This window comes from Alligator mississippiensis, chromosome 1 (assembly GCF_030867095.1).
Source record: "Alligator mississippiensis isolate rAllMis1 chromosome 1, rAllMis1, whole genome shotgun sequence".
NCBI classification, from domain to species: domain Eukaryota; kingdom Metazoa; phylum Chordata; order Crocodylia; family Alligatoridae; genus Alligator; species Alligator mississippiensis.
In genome coordinates, this window is record NC_081824.1 from 13,338,616 (window position 1) to 13,360,031 (window position 21,416).

The 21,416-nt window shown below is 43.8% G+C and overlaps 1 protein-coding gene across 2 annotated transcripts in view; it reads right to left on the reverse strand.

Moving 5' to 3' along the window:
* LOC102560263 (24-hydroxycholesterol 7-alpha-hydroxylase) overlaps window positions 1-19,935 on the reverse strand; it is a 39,532-nt gene extending 19,597 nt beyond the window's left edge. Inside the window, exons 1-8 of one of the 2 annotated variants that reach the window (XM_019491613.2) lie at window positions 19,574-19,935; window positions 11,922-12,057; window positions 10,646-10,820; window positions 8,557-8,706; window positions 7,665-7,758; window positions 6,532-6,630; window positions 4,313-4,403; window positions 3,519-3,652 (exon numbers count right to left, since the gene is read on the reverse strand). In XM_019491613.2, coding sequence (XP_019347158.1) covers window positions 3,519-3,652; window positions 4,313-4,403; window positions 6,532-6,630; window positions 7,665-7,758; window positions 8,557-8,706; window positions 10,646-10,820; window positions 11,922-12,057; window positions 19,574-19,756 — 1,062 coding nt within the window. In that variant the 5' untranslated portion in view covers window positions 19,757-19,935. The remainder of the gene's footprint in view (window positions 1-3,518; window positions 3,653-4,312; window positions 4,404-6,531; window positions 6,631-7,664; window positions 7,759-8,556; window positions 8,707-10,645; window positions 10,821-11,921; window positions 12,058-19,573) is intronic. The other variant, XM_006271996.4, reaches the window with a different exon arrangement.
* Between the last annotated feature and the right edge of the window lie 1,481 nt (window positions 19,936-21,416).

Here is a 21,416-nt window from a genome sequence, read left to right on the forward strand (position 1 = left end):
AGGGCGGATAGATCCCAGAAAACCATCATGAAAAGAAGATGGACTGAAATCTCAAATGACAAAGGGGATCAACATAGATCCCAAAACCAATGGTAGACAAAAAATTGGGGGCCTTGATAATATCAGCTGTTGTGGACACTGGTTGTGCCCAGACAATGATGAAGGTGGATTTAGCACCCTCTCAACTGGGTGAAGAGGACACCCCTGTCAGTGTGCTGTGCATGCATTGGAGAGACTTATACTTACTGGAGGCAGCATCTACCACTGACTATAATGGGATGAACAGAGGAGTTATTGGTAAGGATAACTCAAAGGCTGCCTTGTTCCATGCTTCTAGGATGAGATTGGCCTCATTTACATGAGGTGCTCAAGCAAGCACTTGGGATAAGAAATCAAGAGCAAAGGAAAAGAAGGGACAGAGGGCACACAAATCGAGGGGCTAACTAATGATGATCCAGGTCTGATAATGGAGAGAGAACAACCTGAAGTGCTAGGTTTGGGTGACAGCATTAGACAGGAACAATTCCAGGAAGAGCTGGCTGAGGAACCCACCTTTGTTAATGTATATGATGGGGAACAGTGAAGAGAGATGAGGTGGTGCTGCACTGTGAGTTAGCTGACCCTTATCCAAATGTTGAGGTAAGAGACAGCATCCTTTACTAGACAGAATATGGGCAGGTTGAAGGGGAAGAGGTGGCACAGGTCTTGGTGGTGCCCCAAAAATACCAACTTGCCTTACTGCGAATAGCCCATATGTTTATATGGGTGTACATCTTGGGCGGGATAAAACCAAGGCCCGGTTGACACAACAGGTTTACTGGCCAAGACTGCATAAGCAGGTGGATAGATTTTGTCAAGGGTGCCTGGAGTGCCAGAGGGTCTCTGATATCATGCCCCCAAGGGCTCCTCTGATATCCATGTCCGTTGTAGAATGGCCCTTCGATGGGGTAGCTTTAGACATTGTGGGACCCTTCCCAAAGAGTACCACTGGTTACCACTTTGTCTTAGTCATCCTTGATTATGCTACAAGATACCCTGAGGCAGTTCCCATGAGATCTATCACCACCCCCAAGGTAGCAGAGGAATTAATCAAATGGATCTCCAGAATGGGGATACCACAAGAACGGGTCAAGGGACAAATGTTATGACCAGGGTATTAAAGGGAGTGTGTGAGACCCTGAAGATAAACCAGTTGCAAACCTCCATGTACCATCCTCAGACAGATGGCTTAGTGGAGCATTTTACTCAAACTCTGAAAGGGATGATCAGGACATGCATACAGGGAGACCCCAAGAAATGGGACCTGTTCATACCACTCCTGCTGTTTGCCATGCTGGAGGTGCCCCAGGCATCAATGGTCTGTTCCCTGTTCAAACTGGCCTATGGTCATCAACCCAGGGGCCTCTTGATTGTGGGGTGAGATTTTGAGTGTGTAAAGTGTAAAGTGTGGAACTCATTGCTACCAGGTGTTGTGGGAGCTGACAGTTTATCTAGATTCAGAAAGGGATTGGACAAATTCTTGGAGGAAAGGGGCATCAGTAGCTATTGAGCACAGGAGTTAAGGATACAGCCTTTGAATTAGAACTTCTGAGACTTTAAACGCTGGAGGCTGCAAGTGAGCGAGGAGGAATGGAAAAACAAAACCTTGGTCATATGTGGTTCACTCTCCCTTTCAGCATCCATTCTCTCCCACTGTGGGCCCCTCTACACATGCCAGTAAAGGTGTGATAGGATCTAATTCACAATCCACGCAATCGTGCCTCCTGCCATGCCACACATGCAAGGCAAGAGACGTGATTGTGGGATTGCACATTAGATCTCATAGTGCCTTACTGATGGTTAAGGAAACACCTGGGCTGGGGGGAATCACAGCAGTTGTGATCCCCCAGCCTTCGGGGTGTGTAAAACCCCTGATGAAGGGTGTGTAAAATGCCCAATGAAAGGTATTTGTGCCTGAAAGTTTGCAAAGAACTTTTTTTCCAACTTTTTAGTTGGTCTAGAAAGATAACACATGTACCCAAAGAACCTTGCCTGCCTAAAACCGCTGACGCACCCCCAGAGCTGGGGCTGTTACGATCCCCCAGCCCCAGGGGTTTCACGCACCCTCGGAAAAGCTGCATGCCCCTGGCTGGACTCAGCTGGATCCTGGCACCCAGTGTCTACCACTGCAGGACTCTGGGTTCCTGTGCTGGTGGGACCCAGAATGGCAGCTGCTGGGGCTGAGAGTTTCCTCAGTTATGGGACTCCCAACCCTGGCTGGGCATGGTGCATCCCTGAAGCTGGGAGCCTCATTAGCTAACAGAGCTCACAGCCACAGAGGAGACCCTGCTACACGTGCAAATTAAAGTTCAGTAGCAAACAGCTACGAAGTTAGTACACATTTTTGAGGTCTAACTTTATAGCTGGCTGGAGGTTTTTATTGTGTGACAGGTACTTCACAGATGACACCAAGCTGTAGGGAGTGGTAGATATGCTGGAGGGTAGGGCTAGGATTCAGAGTGATCTAGATAAATTGGAGGACTGGACCAAAAGAAACCTCATGAGGTTCAACAAGGACAAGTGCAAAGTCCTGCACTTAGGATGAAACAATCCCATCCACCGGTACAGGCTGGGACCAGCTGGTTAAGCAGCAGCTCTGCAGAAAAGGACTGGGGGGTTACAGTGAATAGTAAGCTGAATATGAGTCAAAAGTGTGCCCTTGTTGCCAAGAAGGCTGTCAGGATACTGGGCTGCATTAGTTGGAGCATTGCCATGAGATCAAGGGAAGTAATTATTCCCCTCTATTCAGCACTGGTGAGGCCACATCTGAGTCCAATTTTGCCTCCCCCCGCCACAGAAAGGATGTGGACAAATTGGAGAGAGTCCAGTGGAGGGCAATGAAAATGGTTTCGGTGCCAGGGCCCATGACTTCTGAGAAGAGGCTGAGGGAACTGGGTTTATTTAGTCTGTGGAAGAAAAGGCTTAAGGGGGATTTTATAGCAGCCTTCAGCTACCTGAAGGGTGATTCCAAAGGGTGATCTTTTTCACTAGGACAGTCATGAAGCACTGGAATGAGTTACGTAGGGAGGTGGTGAAATCTCCATTCCTGGAGGTTTTTATGGCCCAGCTTGACAGAGCCCTGGCCGGACTTGAGGGTGGTTTTGCTTTGAGCAGGGTGTTGGACTAGATGACCTCTGGAGGCCCCTTGCAACCCTCATTTTCTATGATTCTATGATTGTATGATACTTTGCACGTGTAGCTGGTTTCCAGGTAATTGCACAATTAAAGAGTTAATTGTGTGATACCTGTAATGTGTGGAGGGCGCCTGAGTGGCAGAGAATACTGGGCAAGATAGAGCTATGGTCTGTCTGAAGCAGTGAATGGCAATTTTTATGTTCTTAATGTATATATTAAAAAGGTTATCTAAATAAGGCTTGAGGGTTCTGTATTCTTAGTTACCTACATCCAGGTACTTTGGGGTCAGTCACTGCCAGAAGGATTACCAGGTACTGAAAGGTCCATGTAAAAATAAATCTCACCTGAATTTTTATTGGATTCATCACTTTCTTTGTGATGGCACCTGGAGACCTGAGGCGTATGGCTTCCAGAACACACCACTTAATTAAGGGAAGCTTCTTAAGGTCATCTTGAGATATTTCAGTCTTGTCATTACCTGTTGTATTATAAGAAATAAGACATGAAAAAGACACGAAGGAGGAATCCTATGGCTCGTTTGTACACCTAAATGGCAATTTTTGAGCCTTATAAATGGCACTTTTGGCACTTGCAGGTTGTGATTCAATTACCCCTGCAGTGTGGAAGTTCAAGTGTGCATGTACGCTCAGCAGGTGAAGTGGGCCATGCATTGGTTGGGTATATGTACTGTTATGTACATGTGCCTGTTGCAAATTCACAGGTCATGAAAATGTAGCTGAACCAAAAGCCATGACTCATAGGGAAAGGAGGCTTTTCCCATGTTTTAGCCCCAACATTTGCCTACGAAGCAGGAGATGCAGGTTCTACATTTTCCCTGTGCCCATAGGGAGCTGGACAAGCATCCCTGACTTGCCAGCACAGTGCTCTAACCACCAGGACACAGGTTAGGCATTATCCAGTGCCTCTTCTGAAGCTGATGCTCTGAGAGAAGCCAAGAAAATGAAATATGTAGGGCTGGGAGGAAAAAAACAAAGTAGAGGGTGAGTGGCTCAGTGGGATGCCTGCTGCTCCAGGGGGTAGGAACTTGGTTCTAGCCTGGGCCCTTGCACCCAAGGGGTAGAAACACAAAGTAAATTGATTTCTAATAACCTGTTCCAGAATGCTAGTCATTTATTACCTGCATTGCCAAAAACAGAAACGATGTCATCCATGATCTTCTTGTAGATATCAGGGTGGGATATTATGAAAACAAGGGTCCAGAATGCTACCTAAGATGAGACCAAAAGAAATCAACTCAGGAACAGCATTAAAACTTGTGATGGTCTTGAGTCAGAAAGCTTCAATCTGTTCGACCGTTCTCATATTTAAAGGTCTCTAGAGAATGTGTCCAGAAGACGTCACCATTCAAGATGTTCGTCACAGTGTGGTATGTGCCAGGCATTGCTACAGCTATGCTGAGGGTTGTTTGTAATTCCTTTCAGAGATACCTAAGCATCCTGACCTACATATTTTTTCTCACATAAGAGACATAATTCATGTGTAAAAGAATCACTGTCAATGGTGATATAGTTTGACCTTCTGCTTTTGCGCACTCAAAAATCTAGGTGAGAAACTGCCACTGATGCAAAGCACAGACAATAGATCTGACTTTACCTAAGCACACTTGTTCTCAACTAGCAAAATCTCTTGTCTCCAGAAGATATGAGGAAAAAAAACTTTGTTGCTGCAGTAAAACTTTCAAAGTCTGCAGAGTATGTATGATTGAAGAGCTGTGAACAGCTAAGAAAATGTCTTTCTCTTCCCTCTCTATGCTGAATAATAAGCCCATGGTAAATTCCATCTATACCATGGGGGGTAGGGGTGAATTATCGTTTAATAATTTGGGATGGGCTGATTCAGCAGCAGGGGGTGATGTGTTAAAGTTCTGGACAGCTAACAATAATTTTGTTATTGGGTATGTATTCTCTGCTCTCAGAAGGTTGGATCCAGGCCAATAATCCAGAATCCTCTCCTTGCTGTTCCATGAAAATGGTATCTATTTTTAAAAAGGATGATCCAAGGAATTATAGACTTTTCAGTCTAACTTCCATATCTTGAAAGAACAAACGATTAAGTGATTAATCTATAGCTTCCCAGTAGATTAACAAATGATAAGAAACAGCCAGCATGAGTCTGTCCAGAACAAGTTTCTTTCTCTGACACAGTAACTGGCTTAGTGGATAAAGGGGAAGCACTAGATATGTATGTTGAGGTTTTGGAAAGTTTTATACGACAATCTCAGCAGCAAACTAGAGGGAGATGGTTTCAGTGATGTTATTCACTGTAAGGTTGAAACACCATTCTGAAAAAATAGTTTGCAATCGTTTTGATGTCAAACTGGAAGGACATTTCAAATAGAGGCTCTCAGGAGTTGATCCTGGCTTTGGTCCTATTCCACATTTTTATTAACCACACAGATGGTGGAATAAAGTACATTGATAAAATGTGCAGATAACCCCAACGTGGGAGGTTTTACAAGCAATTTGGAGGACAAAAATGATCAAAAAATCAGATGAAATTCAATCAAGACAGAAACAAATTACTACCCTTAGACAGGAAAAAAAATCAATCATGCATATATAAAATTGGGAAGAACTGATTTGTTGCCATACAGCAGAAAATAATCTGGGCATTATGGTGGACTTCAAAGTAAATAAAATCAACAGTGTGATGTTTCTGCAAAAAAACACAAATGTCATCCTGAGGTATATTAATAAGAGTATCTTCTGGAGGACATAGGAAGTAATTATTCCATTCTACTCAGTGCGGTGAGGCCTCACCTAGAGCACTGTATTCAGTTTTGGGTCACATACTTAAGAACATATAGAGAGAGATATTACAGAAAGCATTATAATGCTATGGCATTCCAGTGAAGCACTGGAACAGGGTCTCCAGGGAAAATGCCTTTCATTGCATGTTTTCCAATTTACCTTAATCGTACCTTGGAACAGGGAAGGACTGATATCTACTTCATATATCTTGTGGACCTACATTGCTATGATTTCATAAAGCTGTCCTTTTAGTTGTCCCACATAGCTCTTTGCCTTCCTCCTGTATTGTCTACATTAGAAACTCCTGAATGTAGATAGATTTGGGGAGAAACATTCTCAAACCAAAAAAATCTTTTTCCTAAAGGATCACTTGCACTTTAGTAAAGTTGCTTCATCTGTCTGGGCCATTTCAAGCCATGGATCTTTGCTCCTTTTGCAAACCCAATCACTGTAACTTCTTGGTGCTCAGATTTGTTTCCCCTTATACAGCCACATGAATCACTATCTTATATCACCGCATTCTTTTCCTACTTCGCTGCAACAAAATGAAGAGGAAAGAACATGTTCCCACATCCAACATACTCACAGGGACAGCATTTGCTTGAGAAGCCCAGAGCAGCAGAAGACTGTAATTGGGAGCGAAATGTTTATCAGGCAAAGTGTCCAGCAGGTGTTGCAGCACTGTCTGTTATAAATAAAAGAATTAATATGTGTATACATGCACATGTAACTTGGCAGGCGTCATGGAATGGTTTGCTAGAAGTCAGGTAGAGAATTCCCCCCGTTTTTCACATAAAAGAAATGCTAAATACCAATAGCCTTCAGTAACAAAGTAACAGACAGGAGCTTTCCACAGATGGTGAAATTCATTCCAAGGTAGAGGCTAACAAGAGATGGATGCACCACTTCCAAGCCTCCTCAACGCCTAGGCTTGCCTATCACACGACTCAAGCTTTTACAACTAGCAGGGTTGAACTGCTCACACCCCATTTATAGCCATAAACTGAAGAAGGAAACAAGGTTTCCTGCTCTTTCAACTCCCACTCAGTTTCTTGACTCTGAACGCGCTGGGAATAGCACCGAAACAGATGAATAAACTGAAATGCAGAAAATACATTCCCTGTCCCACTGAAGCTACCATTGTCCAAAGCCAGCTTAGCACTTCAGCACTCTCAGTGACTTCCACCAAAGCAGCTTTCTTGAAAACTTTGGCAGCAAATATGAACTGCTTGAATATTTTAATTTAAATGTTTTAATAAGTTACAGTAAGATTAAGTCTTAAAATAGGTTCTTAGCTTCTCAAATTTAATTTGAATAGGTTTCCACTTGGCAGCAGGTCCTCTTCTAAAGCAACAGGGTGATTGTGCTAAGGTTTTAAAATGTCAGCTGCAGGACGTGCTGAACGGGCCTTTCTCTAGAGACCTTCATCTGCTCCTTTTGTCCATCATATGGATATCTAGAAGAGCTACAACTAACAGCCCCCCTGAAGGTAGCTGTCCTCAGTACATACTATAGTGTCTTGCCACCAAGTGTAAGGCATGTGTCTGCACCACAGTCAAATTATTATGCAGTAAACAATGTCATTTCTACACCCTGGCCTGCTGGCCCCAGTTACTTTTGTCATTATTTCCTGCTGTTATCCTTATACTCTTCATTCTTACATGCTAACAATAATAGCAATGTTGCCCTGACATTATGTTTCATTTGCTGACTGATTACCTTAGATTCACTCTTTGAGGGATTGGTTCTTGCAGCAGCTGACGTCACTTTTTCCAATGTTTTTAGAAGCCACTGTCTGGATTTAGACCAGTTTCTGTGAAGCAAAAAAATAATTATGAAATGCCTTGAAATAAACTTGAGGAAACAATTGCAACATTAGTTTAATGAAGGAGGACCCCTTGCTTTCTTTCCAGTTGTGCTCAAAACACCTGCATAGCCCATTGACAAACAGATATAAAGAGCTGACAGTAAGCAAATTAGACTCAGCTGAAGTCAAGAGGAGTGCTGGGTGCTCAGCCCCTCTGAAGCTCAATAATGACCAAGCACATGGTCTTGTGGTCAGAACATGGAGCTGTCGGAAAGGACTCGTGGACTTGAATGCCAGCTGCACTACAGGCTTCCTATAAGATTTTAGACAGAGGCCAACATTTTCAAGAAAATCTCCTAAATGTGCATGCCCAACTTGGGAAAGCAAAAGTTTGATTTTTGAATTTGTTCAGTATTCACAATTCCCTCTGCAGGCAGGCAATGAAATTTTAGATGCTCAGGGCTAAAAATCAAGCCAAGATAGTTCAAGCTGGGTACTGAATGTTGAAGGACTAGTCTCGGTCAGGGGGATAACAGGAAATATTTTCCTAAAAAGTTCACACACTGGTTTCCACATGGGTTTAATTCCACTGACCTCAGTGAAGCCACTGGCATACAAATATAAGCAAGAGGAGAATCAGGTAGATTTTTTTTGAGGCACGTGGCTAGAAATCAAACTGACTGAAGGGTGGAATGCAGCTAAAAGCAGAACATCATTTTCCCAGGGAAATGCTTCTAGGATGGATAATATAACAGGCAAGAAGTATTTAATGGGATTGCCAGAGGACTCCCCAAAAACTGTCACCTCAAAAAGCACACTGGCATCTGAGATGCATATTCAAAGTCCTCATCGAACATCTGGAAATGCTCTTCAAACTCACTGATTTCACTCCTGCTCGTTGGCCAGATATCTTTTCCAAACAAGGTATTCACTGCTGCCGGATACATGATGTGCCTAGAACCACAAAACCACAGAATTATAGAAAAGTAGATCTGGAAGGGACTTCAGTGAGATGAACCCCATGTTCAAATACAATGCAGCCCATAGACTCACGCAGCAATACAGCTGGCACACCAGCTAGCCTCAGGGAAGCTGCTCTAGCAGGTGTCAGGCAAGTATGCGGTGCATTTGATTACTGACATCCAAACAACTCTCTGGGCTAACTGTGGAACTGTAACTGGTGTGTTCCCAAGCTGTGCATAGGGGCCAGCTTCATGTAAGCTCTTACAAAGCAGAGCCAGCGTGATGCAAGGACCTTCTGCACAAGTTTGAATTTTTCCAGTTATTGACAACCCTGCTCACTTCAGCAGTCACAGAATGGCTTGAGGCACGGGATGATCCCTCTGCCATAAAACAGCTGGCTTATTCTAGCGAGGCACCTTCCTAGAGCTTCATTCACCAGAGGCTGCCCCAGGACTCCCGAAAATGTAATCTCATCTCCAGCTGCATAACAATCCCCATAACAATTGTACAGGATGGAAGAATGCTCTTTTTGCCTCTGTCTCACTCCACAAGCTCCTTACTTATCAATGACCTAGCAAACCCTATGCACATCCTCTGTGAACTTCCTCCGGGACCAGGAGATAGTAAAGTCCCTTCCAGCCCCTAACATCTATGAATCGATGAACCTATGAATTCTAGCACGTCTTTCCCCTGAGGTCCAGACACTATTTCACTTCACCACATTTGCCTTTCTAACAAATGCAAGACAGAGCCACCTTCTGGGAGAATGGAGTCCAAATCAGGGTCAGCCAGACAGATATTTTGCAGCCATACACAATCCAAGTCTTTTAGCCCGTACTTTATGACAAAATACAAACAGCATGAAATATATTTATCTGTGTCCATCTACTTTGTCTGTGGCTTATGACTTTTGTTATGACCTATGTTCAAGTAGAGACTCTCAGAAGTCGGTCCTGGGTTTGGTCCTACTCCACATTTTTATTAACCATGCTTTTATTTTATTAACCACATTTTTATTAACTTTTAGACAAATAATATCTGATCTATTGAATACTTTTTTTTTTTTAAATCTGGATTAGGATAGCATGCAAAGGGTCACAGGCTTGCCCACATGCATCTCAGCCACATAGTTGGGAAGGGCATTGTCTTAGCAATGCTGCCACATTGAAATATCTGGTTCTGCTCAGGCAAGTGTATCAATTATTAGTTGTTATTTGTATGATGCTAATACCTAATGAACCTCTGTCAAGGACCAGAACTCCTTTGTGCCAGGTGCTATACAAACGCAGGAAAAAAACTGTGGTTTCAGTACCAGAGAGCTTACAAATGAAGTATGAGAGACTAGACAACAGATAGATGGAGCTAGATGCAGGAGTAGAAGGACAGTAATAATTAGCATGACCAGCGGTTGACTGCAGCACAGTAGCAGCCTAACCACTGTCAACTTTGCTTCACAAGAGGAGGGTGTTCATAAGAGGAACCAGAGAAGGATAAAGAAATATTTTTGCAGATATTTATGGATGGCTCCCTACAACCATAAGAAGCAACATGGAAGAAGGAAATTTCTAATCCTGCTCAAGGCCACATCAATAGATGCTTCCCATTCTAAAGTGAGGACCTTCATAAACATATAAACCCTTAACTAAAGGGCCTATTTACAAATCTCTTGCATAGCACAGAGCTTGTTTTTGTCAGCTCCAAATCCATACCTCATATTTCTTCATGGCATCCAGGCCCATCATTTTTATGGTTTGCACCTACCAGCTCTAGCTTACCCAGTACAGCAAGATAAACACTGGCTTGTACACTTGTAATCAGCAACCTAAAGCTTCAGCTCATAGGCTTTGTAGTAATGCTGATACAGCTCCTATTTATATCACAAAGCATGTGGAGATCCATGCAACAAAGCTCAACCGCAGCATCCACGTACCTTACCAGATCATGGAGTTCCTCCGTTCCCTCTGTGCCCAGCTGTTCCACAAACTCATGCAGTTCTTTACAGAGAGTCTTCATGAATATGTGCAAGTTAGGGGGAGCCATTTTACCTTTCAGCATGACGTACAGATTGTAACGGTTCTTATAAAAGACTTTTGCAGGAATTGAAACTTTAAATACAAAAAAAGAAAAAAGAAAAAGAACAGTTTGGAAATTATTCAAGGTAAATTATAAATGTGGAAGTGCCTCCTTCCTGTGTAACATGTGACCCAAGTTTGAACACAATCTACTGTCTCGTCTAGGGACAAAATCCACACTTCCTGAGTTTTTGTGCCCACAAACCTTCCCTAAGAACTTTCAAAGGATTCAGTGGTCGTAAACTTCCTCTCTGCCCACCTTTCCTTCTGTTACTCACCCTGTAAATGCCTTCCTTTTGCCCCATAAAGCTTCTGTTCAGGTAATAAACACGCAAGAGATTGTTCCCTGAGTTGCATGAGTGATGGCAAGAGAGATGTTCTGGAGTTTCATGTTCTCTGCTCCATAGTCAGTAATGCTCACCTACTAGACTCTAGGTGAAATACAAGGACTTAGTGTTAAAGCTCTAAATCCAAGGGTGCTGTTTTATCTTTATCCATTCCACCTAGAGCTGCAGTGGGCCCTAGGAAGCATTTGCAGGTGGAAGCTGGCAGGAGTGTGAGAGTGAAACTACCACCTGAGCATAGCCCAGGGCCTCAGCAAATGGTAATAGCATCACCCTGCTGGCAGGAGTGAGCCAGACACCATGGTCAATAGCCCAGGGGGTGAGAGTAGGGTCTGGGTGTGGACAGCAGGTGTGGAGTGACTGCTGTTCTGTCTGCTCCTTATAATATTGTGGTCTCTTTATTCAAAGGTTGTATTAAATTGTTGATTCTGAGACCTTCTCCTGACCAAAGTTTTGGAGGGGTTTTACATGTTTTTATATTTGTAATAGGGCCTGATCCCACTGTCATCTGCACAGGCTGTCATTTTTGACCTGGCCCAGGGCATGTCAGCAAAGAGTCAAGTCCTGTGTGAGCAAATATTTACAAGAATGCCTTTTCGACTCTTGTGCTGATTTTTTCACCAATCTCATGATGTTTGGTGTTTTTTGACTCCCAACTACTAAAATTAAGAGACTAATACGTGTATTTAGGACCTGACTGAAAGGCCACTGAACCCTGGATCAGGGCCCTCAGTGTTGATGGGCTGGTAGGTTTGATTGCCCTTAGAAGTGAGAGAGAGAGATTGTTTACCTGTATGTTTGACGGCTTGCTGCACCGCCTGCTCAAAATTGACATCCTTAGACATGAAAAATGCTTCAATCCCCTCTTCCTCAGTCACAAAGGTATAGCGATGTCCCAGAGCAAACACTGTGAATACGGGCCCATACTGGAATGAACAAAGAGTTAAAAAAATAAGGATGTCATTGCTAATACATCTGATGCAAGACCATGGCTGCAACCCTGCAAATCAACAAATGGAAACATCAATATTTAAGTAACAAACAGAAAGAGCAAGAAAATGGCAAGAGAGCAGAACCCAGGATTTGGGGACATACCCTTATCACTGTGCCACAGTCACACTCCTCCTTTCCCCATGAATGCTTCCCCCACTTAGCCTAGTTTGTGGCCTGGTATTTAGGGCACTTTTCTGGGAAGTAGGAGATGTGGTTATGAGTCCTTTGTGGCTGAGGACCTCAATCCCAGGTTTCTTACTTCCTCAGTGAGTGCTCTAATAACTAGGCTAGTGATTTTCGTCCAAGGTGCCAAGGCATCATGGGGTGCCTTGAGATCCTTTCAAGGGTGTTGCAGGGTGCCACAAAATGTTATCACTATTAGATTTGCAAACATAATTCACCAGATGTGGTGTGAGTGAAACAGAGATGCATGCAGCCATTAGGGGTGTGTGAAATGGGTCATATTCAATTTGGATCTGGCCCGAATCGGGGACAGTGATTCAATTCATTGATTTGGATGACTGTCCTGATTCAATCTGGCTGAATCCAAATCTGAAGATTCAATGCTGATTCAAAGAATCATTGATTTGACCATACACACATCTTTATATGGTTTTTCTACATACCTCGAGGTAACAGGCGTGGCTCATGAATGCTGCGATGCTGGGGTGGATGGAGCATCCCACAGGAGCATCCCTCACCACACCTCCCAGGCTTGACAATTGGCTGTGGGGGGACCCCAGGTGCCCCCCCAGATCCAGGAGGCACCAGTTACTGAGCCAGGGGGGCAGGGGTCCCCTGCGCGCTCCCCAGTGGACCCAGAAGTGGATTGGAAGTGTTTCTGGTCCACTTCTGGGTCCACTGCCATGCATGTTGGGGACCCCTTCTCCCCCATCCCCCCCATACTCCCATGGGATGCTCCATCCACCCCAGCATCGCAGCATTCATGAGACGCCTGGTACCTCACGGTATGTAGAAAAAATATTTAAAGCTGTGCCTCTGTCCGAATCATCGAATCTTTCTGAATCTCTCCAAATTGATTTGGAGGGTTCCAATTCACTTTGGAGAAATTAAAGGGTCTCCTGATTCAATGTGGATTCAGAGATTCAGCTGCCGAATCAGGCCGAATATCTACCGATTCGAATCAGCAACCAAAGCTTTGTACAGCCCTAGCAGCCATCTCTTGTGTGTTGTAATCTGTGTCTGCCTCCAGGGCTGTCAGATCTTTATTCTTGTCCCCCTTACACAGGCCTCTGGTCCTCTCTAGTCAGTCTGAAGAATCAATTGCCTCACATCTCCCTTTCTTTATAACAAACAGGATAATAGTGCAAGTCATTATAACTTATTAGCCACAATCTATAATCCTTTCAACTATTTACACTGCTATACCAACCAATACCTACACCTAAAACTATAAATGGATGTCTAAGGCTAGGGACGGACATCCAAAAAGCCTGAGACTGAATTGATTCTATTTTTGCAGGTTGGTCTAACCTGGCTAAACTGAATCAGTTTGTAACTGTACAGACATCCCAGAAATGCAGGCACATGCCTGCAGTGACTCAGGCTAGAAGTTGGGGGGGAGGAGGGGCGGGTCGCTAGAGCAACCTTCCCTTCCCTTCCCCAGCGCTGAGCTGAGGGGGCCTTGGCCAGGACCCGGGAGGATGCTCTGATTAGGGAAGGGTTCCCACCCCAGCAGCCCAGCAGGGAATTGATAACACAGTGTTTATCACTCCTAACTCAGCTTTATCACCCCATTAAGAAAACAACAGAGGGACATTATCAGCTACCTGTTGATTCTGCCTGTGTCCTTTCTGCCACAGCATAGACCATAGCCAGCATGTGGTCTGCTAGCTAATGCTGAGAGATGTCTATGTAAGGCAGAGTGGATAGGGGATCCCTGCTTAGCAGGGAGTGGGGGGTGGGGAGCAGGGGGAAGCCAGGCAGATGCCTTCAGTCTCTGCTGGAGCTGTAGCCAGAGAGCAGAGGGGAGGAGCCAGCCCTGCTGTGGAGCAGACAGCCCCGCCCAGCCCGGAGAGCATGCTTGGATGCTGGGGGAGTCTGGTTTAGCTTAAACCAGTGAGAGGTCTGGGGCAGACATTGCAGAAACCAGTTTTACCCAAATCAGTTAAGTCTGATACTACATTCAACCAGGTTTATCTTAAACCAATTTTAGCCATTTTCAAACTGGTTGATGTGCACTGAACATCTGTTCTGTTACAGGTTTAAATCAGTTTCTGATCACTAAAACTAGTTTATATGTAATGTCTATCCCTGTCCTAAAGGTCAAGTCTCTACAGAGGTCTTCTAGACCAGTGGTCCTCAACCTTTTGCACCTTATGTCCCACCTATAGAAGGTCAAAACCTCTTGGTCTCACTGGTCAATGAGCGGGCGGGGGGTGGGGGGGGAGTCCCAACGTGGCACTTCCAGTTTTGCCGCCGTGACCCGTGTCCCACCTAGCAGACTGTCGCAGAGCACTTAGGTGCCCTGAACCTTTTAAAGAGGGGAAACTGCTAGAGAAGAGCCCTAGCAGTGAGTGAGGAGCCCCAGCTGCTGGTTGCCAGAGCAACCAGAGTTAGCTGGTGACCCACACCTGCCAGCAGTCAGCTGACCAGAAGGGGTAGGGCTTGACTCACATTTAAAACCCAGGGCTGGGGCTAAGCTGGCAGTTCCCTGCTGGCAGCCAAGGGGGAAGGAGCAAAGGGGAGAGGCCTGGCTGCACGAGCAGCTCCTGATACTGTGGTGGGATGGAGTATTCCCCAGTAGGGTTTGAATAATGTTATAGCCAGGTGGCTAGGATTTATGTTATAGCCCAGCGGCTTGTGGTTTTGTTTGCTGTTTTAACTGGTGGCTTGGGTGAGGCTATTAGGGAATGGAGGAGGCCTCAAAGGGGCAGCTCTAGTGTTTAGTCTGAATGTAACTATTCAGCTATTGAGATCGATATTAATGTACAAACTTCTTGATTCTTCTATTGAGGATAATAGTTCCTACCTAGCAGCATAGGCTCATTGTCATTTGATGCTACTTCCCCTTCCTACATTATTTCCATTAGCCTGGATGATCTGCACTCCCATGCAAAATGTCCTTTTTTGAGGCATCTCCTGCATTCTGTATTTATTGTTGGACATTGTTGTCACAATGGTGACTTCATGTTTCGCCACATCTGCCACACCTTTCACTGCTTTCACGATTGAAGGGTCTTGTTTTGCCTCACTTTTGCTTTATTTTGATGTTGTATCTTAGATGTGAGGGGTCCCTTCCCCTCTTAGATCTTGTTTGTACTATATCAGTGTTATCTAATTAAGTTTTAGGTACACTTTTAGCCTGTAAATCATACTGCTGTTTCTTTATTGATTCTTGCATCATAACTTTTGTTATGGCTTTTGCCAGTATGAGTTTTAGATCTAACTGCAGTTGTGCTGGTGGAGTGATCACAGAGACCTGGTCCTCCACGTCCACTACAAAGCCGTGCCAGGGGGATTGTAATACAGGTTGGACTGTTCCTGGGGGAGTCAGATAACAGCCCGCACTGGTTGTGACAAATGGCGGCAGCAGTGCACAGGGCAGCTCTGACTGGCTGCCCCAGACTGCCCATGAATTACCCCAGGTGCTGTACTTTGCCCCAAATTAGCTGCCTCCTCTTTAGGTGTTACAGATACAAAGATGGCAGGGAGGTCTAGTGTGCAGGTCTGAGTCAGGCACCTAAGCAGAAATGCCTATGAGAGGGGTTTGGACCTGGCCCTTTAGTCTGTCTCCACTTCACTTGCCAATATAGGAACTGGGAGCTCTGGTTTTTCCCTGCAGGGCTACTGCTATGAGTTGGGAGCTATGGTTTTTCCTTACAGAGGTACTGCTATGAGGAGCACAGTACACTAAAGAGTATATGGAGCTCAAGCTACTCTGGTATCTAAGTATGGAAGCTGGATTTCAGAAGAAAGCAATGGTGAGCTAGGCGAGTTAAGGGCTTGTGAATGGTGCCAGACAGAGATCAAAGGACAGTATAATCTTAGGTATCCTCTATGTTCATGACAAGTCTTTTTAAAACAGTGGGCAGAAAAACTTGCTTGAATATTCCCATGAAAGATCAGGCCAAGCTACCCAGTAGATGAGAAGTGTAGTCTCCAGACCTAGTTAGCCCTTGGGTCCTTTCTCAAGAATTCAAGTAAGGCTGATGCAGACACCTGCTGACTAAGAACTGGGTGAAGTCCCTCAAGTCACCATCTGTTGACCATCATCATCTGTTGGTAGCGATTCTGTTCAAATCCAGCTGAGGTCAGTAAGAACTGAAAAAATGCAGATGGCTTCATAATGCTTCCACCAGGACTCTGGCCTCCCAGTCTCCCAATAGGAAGTTTCTCTACATAGATGCACTGTATCAAAAATAGTAGTGTGTACATGGCCTCTCAACTTCCTTGAATCAACATTACAGGTGTCATATTGAATGTAATAGTTTGAATGTTTGTAATAGTTGCCCATTAGCCAGCTTAGGAAGAAGACAAGATTTATCTCCTTATCTAGGCCATTGTTTTGGCCGACGTGCAGAAGGTCCTGACTTTGCTCAAAGTCTTAACTCTTGAATTTTATCTTTAGAGGCCTTTAACAAAGTTAACCTAAAAATGACCCTTAAGCAAACATCCCACATTCTGAGAAATCAAACCCTAGGAGCTTTTTAAAAGATTGGAAATAAAAGTCAATTCAGTGATATGGAAATTCCTCAAAGTAATTAGAATACTCAAGAAAATAAACTAATTACCAAGCAAAAGAATCTGTTGAGTAAGATCCGAGCCCAAATTTGGGAGTAGTGACAGGTTTGGGTAGGAGGGGCCCAAGACGGCAACTCACTCAATAAAAACTGTAACCTACTGTCCCAATGTAGAGGTAACCTCACTTGAAGAACAACGAAGGAAGAATTGCAAGTGTAGGCCGGATCAGACTGATCACCTGAACCACCCTCTCCGTGAACACGAATCTCTTAGTTCACGCTGAAGCTGCGGCGCGCCTGAAAGGGACTGAAGGAAGGGGACGTAGTCCTATCAGTACTGAGGCCAGCCCATTGAAATGTATTGCTGAGGCAAGCCCATTGAACCGTACTACTGAGGCCAACCCATTAAACTGTACTACTGAGGAATGAAAGCATATCTAGATGTTTGGCTTCTTGGAATTCTAGGATTGTAAGTATATTATGAAAAATAATAGTATTGGTTCAAATTTAACTTTTAGTTATAATTGTAATTGTTTTAAGGAAGTGCATTTAGAGCATTGTTTCTAATATATGTAGTTATTGTGTTCTTAATGTTTGTGGTATTTCTTAAAGCTAAGCAGTGTTATATGTGTAGCAAAGAATTTTAAAATAAAATTGTGTTGTATGAATTAAGTGTGCAATCATTGTGAAATCATGCAATCAACTAAATACTCCCCCAGCCAGTGCATCAAACGAATCAGTAAGTTGTGTGGGATTTTCTCTATTCCATAACCCACTATAGACAACAGGTACAAGGGGGAGTGAGTAAGCTGATTTTTCTGGGCATCATGTTACCTTCAGTCTGAATGTCTTTTAATTAAGGTAAGAGAAACAAAACAAGGAGGAACCAAGGTAAAGTCTCTGTGGGCCTTGTCTTAGTTTTGGTCAGTGCTGAACTAGGGAGTCTCTACAGCTACACATTTGAATCTCTACCATGTCAGCAAAAGGACACTGGCCTGAAGCTGGAGGTCATAGGAGGTCTGCAGTTTCTCAGACTGAGGAAAGGGGGCACATGTCTCACGCTAAACAGTACATGACAAAAAACACAGCACGTGCGTTTGCTCTGTCAAAGAGCAAAGAAACTCTGAGGACAAAACAGCTTCCATTTCCACATGCAGCAAAGATCTCTCAGCAAAGAGGAAGTAGAGGGCTAGCAATAACATTGGTAGACATATCACTGACATTTGGCAACAGGTCCTATTTTAAAGTAACAGCATTATTATGTAAGAAAAAGATTTTGTAGCCAATCTACAGTCTATAGTCTTAGAACTGTACTTGATTTTCTGCTCCCAGTTAGAGCACTGACATGGGCAAAGAAAAGTTCATTTTTATGTGCACAGATAAGGTTGATTATTATGTTTGACTTTACCTGGACTTTATAGACAACCTGTTGTGAAAGAAGCCAAATTTTAATAAGATACAGTTTTGACCATTTATCTCAGGCTGCTTATCTAATCAAGATGAACTCTTCCTGGGTCTCAGTGTGGATTTTGTTTGTATTTGTACTGTAAGGTCAGGTCCATCCAAAGACCATTCAGGTCAAGGAAAAGACTCCTTTTGATGTCAATAGCTTGATCATATCCTCATGGTGTTAAATCTCTGTTGTTGGTATTGTTTACTGTTACTATAAATTATTTTGACTTGATCAGATTACAGGTTTTTTTTATTGCAGTATGTCTTGTATAATAGGGCTAATAAAAAAAAATCAGTGGGGGTTTAAATCAGAATTTTTCACTTAAAATATATGTAGTTAGAATTAAACTTGAAAGTGTAATATATTATGGCTTCAACACCTTATGATCTATGAAATAATTTAAAGACAAAAAAAATAATATTCAAGCAGTATGTTGTTTGCTGACAAAGTTTTAAAGAAAATCAAGCTACTGGACTAGGGGAACTCGCTGGCAAAACCCCTGGAAACAGAAGTTGTGAAAGTATATGCCTGCTGAGAGCTGTGCCCTCTTCAGTGGGTGCAGAGAGACTATTCCTTTATTTCAATTTATTCAGTCTAGTTCAACTCAATCACTGCTTTATTCAAAGTAGCTACCCAAAGAAAGTTTCTAACCACAGGAGCAGTGAGATTGTGGCATGGCTGGAATAGCCTGAGCAGAACCCAGGTATGTTCCTTGTCCAGTTGTTCACCTGAAGTGTTTTACCCCAAGTTCATAAAACTCCTGGTTTAAGAGAACAGCTTAGAAACACAAACCTTGAAAGGCTCAAAAAGAATGCAAACAAAAAAAGCCACAGAAATTATTAGCATTGCTTCACATTTCATGACATTTGAGCTAATTGATGATAGTGATGTCTACACTCTTGCAGCTGACTACAGTGACTGTGTGCAAAGGGATAGCAGAGACCACTTTTGCAACTATAATGCACTATTCAAGTGTCCCTCTCATGCAAGACATGGGTGAATATAGCAAAACTGCAAGTAGAGAGTCCAAGTAGGATGAAGCACAAGAAGTACCACTCAGAATCTGTGTACTGAGCCTACCGAGGAACGCACTAGCAACTCCCAGAGAGCTCAGCAAGCCCCAAGCTTCACCTCTCCCATCCCAATGCTTCTATGATTTAAGAAATACAACAACAGAGTAAAGATATTTTGTGAGGGAGCTTTTAATGCTGAAGCTTCTCTTTCCCCCAGTACTGGCCTGTGGGACCCCCTGCACACACCGGCACTGTAGCACATGACCCTTCCCATTGTTACCTTGACTCTAGCTTGTTCTATGAACTCCAGAGGACCCTTCCCAAACTGAAACGCCACTCCAAACCATGGGATCCAGCCGCTGATGCAAGGTGGGGCATTGGGGCATCTCAGCCGGAACAAAACCAGCTTCCCAATAATCAAGGTCAGCACTGCTGTCAGCAGGACAGCGAGAGCTGCATCCATTCTTCAAGGGGCTGGCTGCGGCTGCGCAACAGACTGCTCTGACACTGACTGCTTCCGTTCTCCAGACTGCAACGCTGTCCAGGGTTACTCCAGGTCAGCCAACAAAATCTGTCTTCCATGCCACTGCCTCCAGCTGCTCTCTGCCCGGGAAACGAGACACTCAGGCCCCAGACAGCCGGGTAGGTCAACCTGCCACAGGAAAAGAGACAAGAATCTGATGTGCTGGCAGGAGATTAAAGCACGAAGTTTACTCAGGTTAATAAAATTTGACATCATTTGTTTATGCATGAAAAGGGCATGCAAGGCAGAAAAACTACATTGCCCACAACCCTCATCTGCAGCGCTCTGTGACGTTACCTAACAGATGCGTAAGCTTGGCACAACCCATCTGTTGCTGCAGCTGATGGAGCTGACCCTGGGCCTGCAAATGCCTGTGAATAACTGATGCGGAGCTCAAGGGGCAGCTGCTGGGTTATTTGTTTTAATTAAATGTGAGAATCAAGGCTAAAAGAACATTAAGACTGCAAACCCATGTGTGCACAAGGGTGCAAGGATGTGGTTAAACCCTCTGGGCAGCACTTTTTCCTTTCACTTCATGATACTAAGCTCCAGCTACCCTGTTTATAGGTTACAAGCTCCTATTCTCTCTCAGTGACTCACTTCCCAGCCTCAGTCATTCTGGCTGAAACTTCTTTTTCTTACAAATCTTCAGTCTGAAGCAAACATAGTCCTGGAAATGACCAGCTTAAATAGTTAAAGAAAGTTATGAGTAACTTAAAGCAGAAGCGTATTGCAGAATTATATATAAAAAAAAAAAAAGGCTGGAAGGGACCTCAGGAAGTCGTCTATGCCAGTGGTACTCTGCTTTCTTAGACTCAAGGCCAGTTCTTAGCTTTCACTTGCTTTTTTGACTATGAAGAAATAATAGAGCAATACTTCTGTTAGAAAGAACTCCGAAAGATCACAACAGGGCAGAATGTTTTTTACATTAAGGATCCCTAATTGAAGTCTCAGGGTTTATCTCGTGACTCATGTGTAGGTATTTACATACCTAGCACTGCACAGCACCCTTTAAAAGATCCCAAGGCACCCTAGGATGTCTTGTCACCCTGGCTGAAAAAAACACCCCCAAAAAACAAAAATTGATCTAGTCCCACCTCCTGCTTGAGGCAGAATCATGCCTATTAAAACTATTCTGGACAACTTCACAGACATGGGAGGTGTTGGACAACCTTTATTAAAAGAACTTCCACTCCAGCCCTGCTTGCTTATCTAGGGGACAAATTACTCCCTAGAACCCTATAAGAAATTTGAGATATTTAGCAGGGGTGGATCTTGGGGGATGCAGTGGTATAGTTGCACCTCCCTTTGGTTCCTGGCCCATCCAAAGTTTAAAACAAACTGCCTGGCAGGGGCAGCAGCATTTCTATTCAGGTGGCAAGGAGGGAGTCACTTGACTTCCTGGCTCATTATAATCAACCCAATTCCTTAAAAACACTTAATTCCATGGGTGTTTAACAACCCTCTCTCCTTTTTAATGGGCTTAATGTTTTACTAATGCATCTATGTTAAAAAACATTAATCTAAGTGTGGAAACTAACTCAGGTGAACATCAACTGAGGCATGGAAATAACTTTCAATGAAGCATTGGATGCACTGT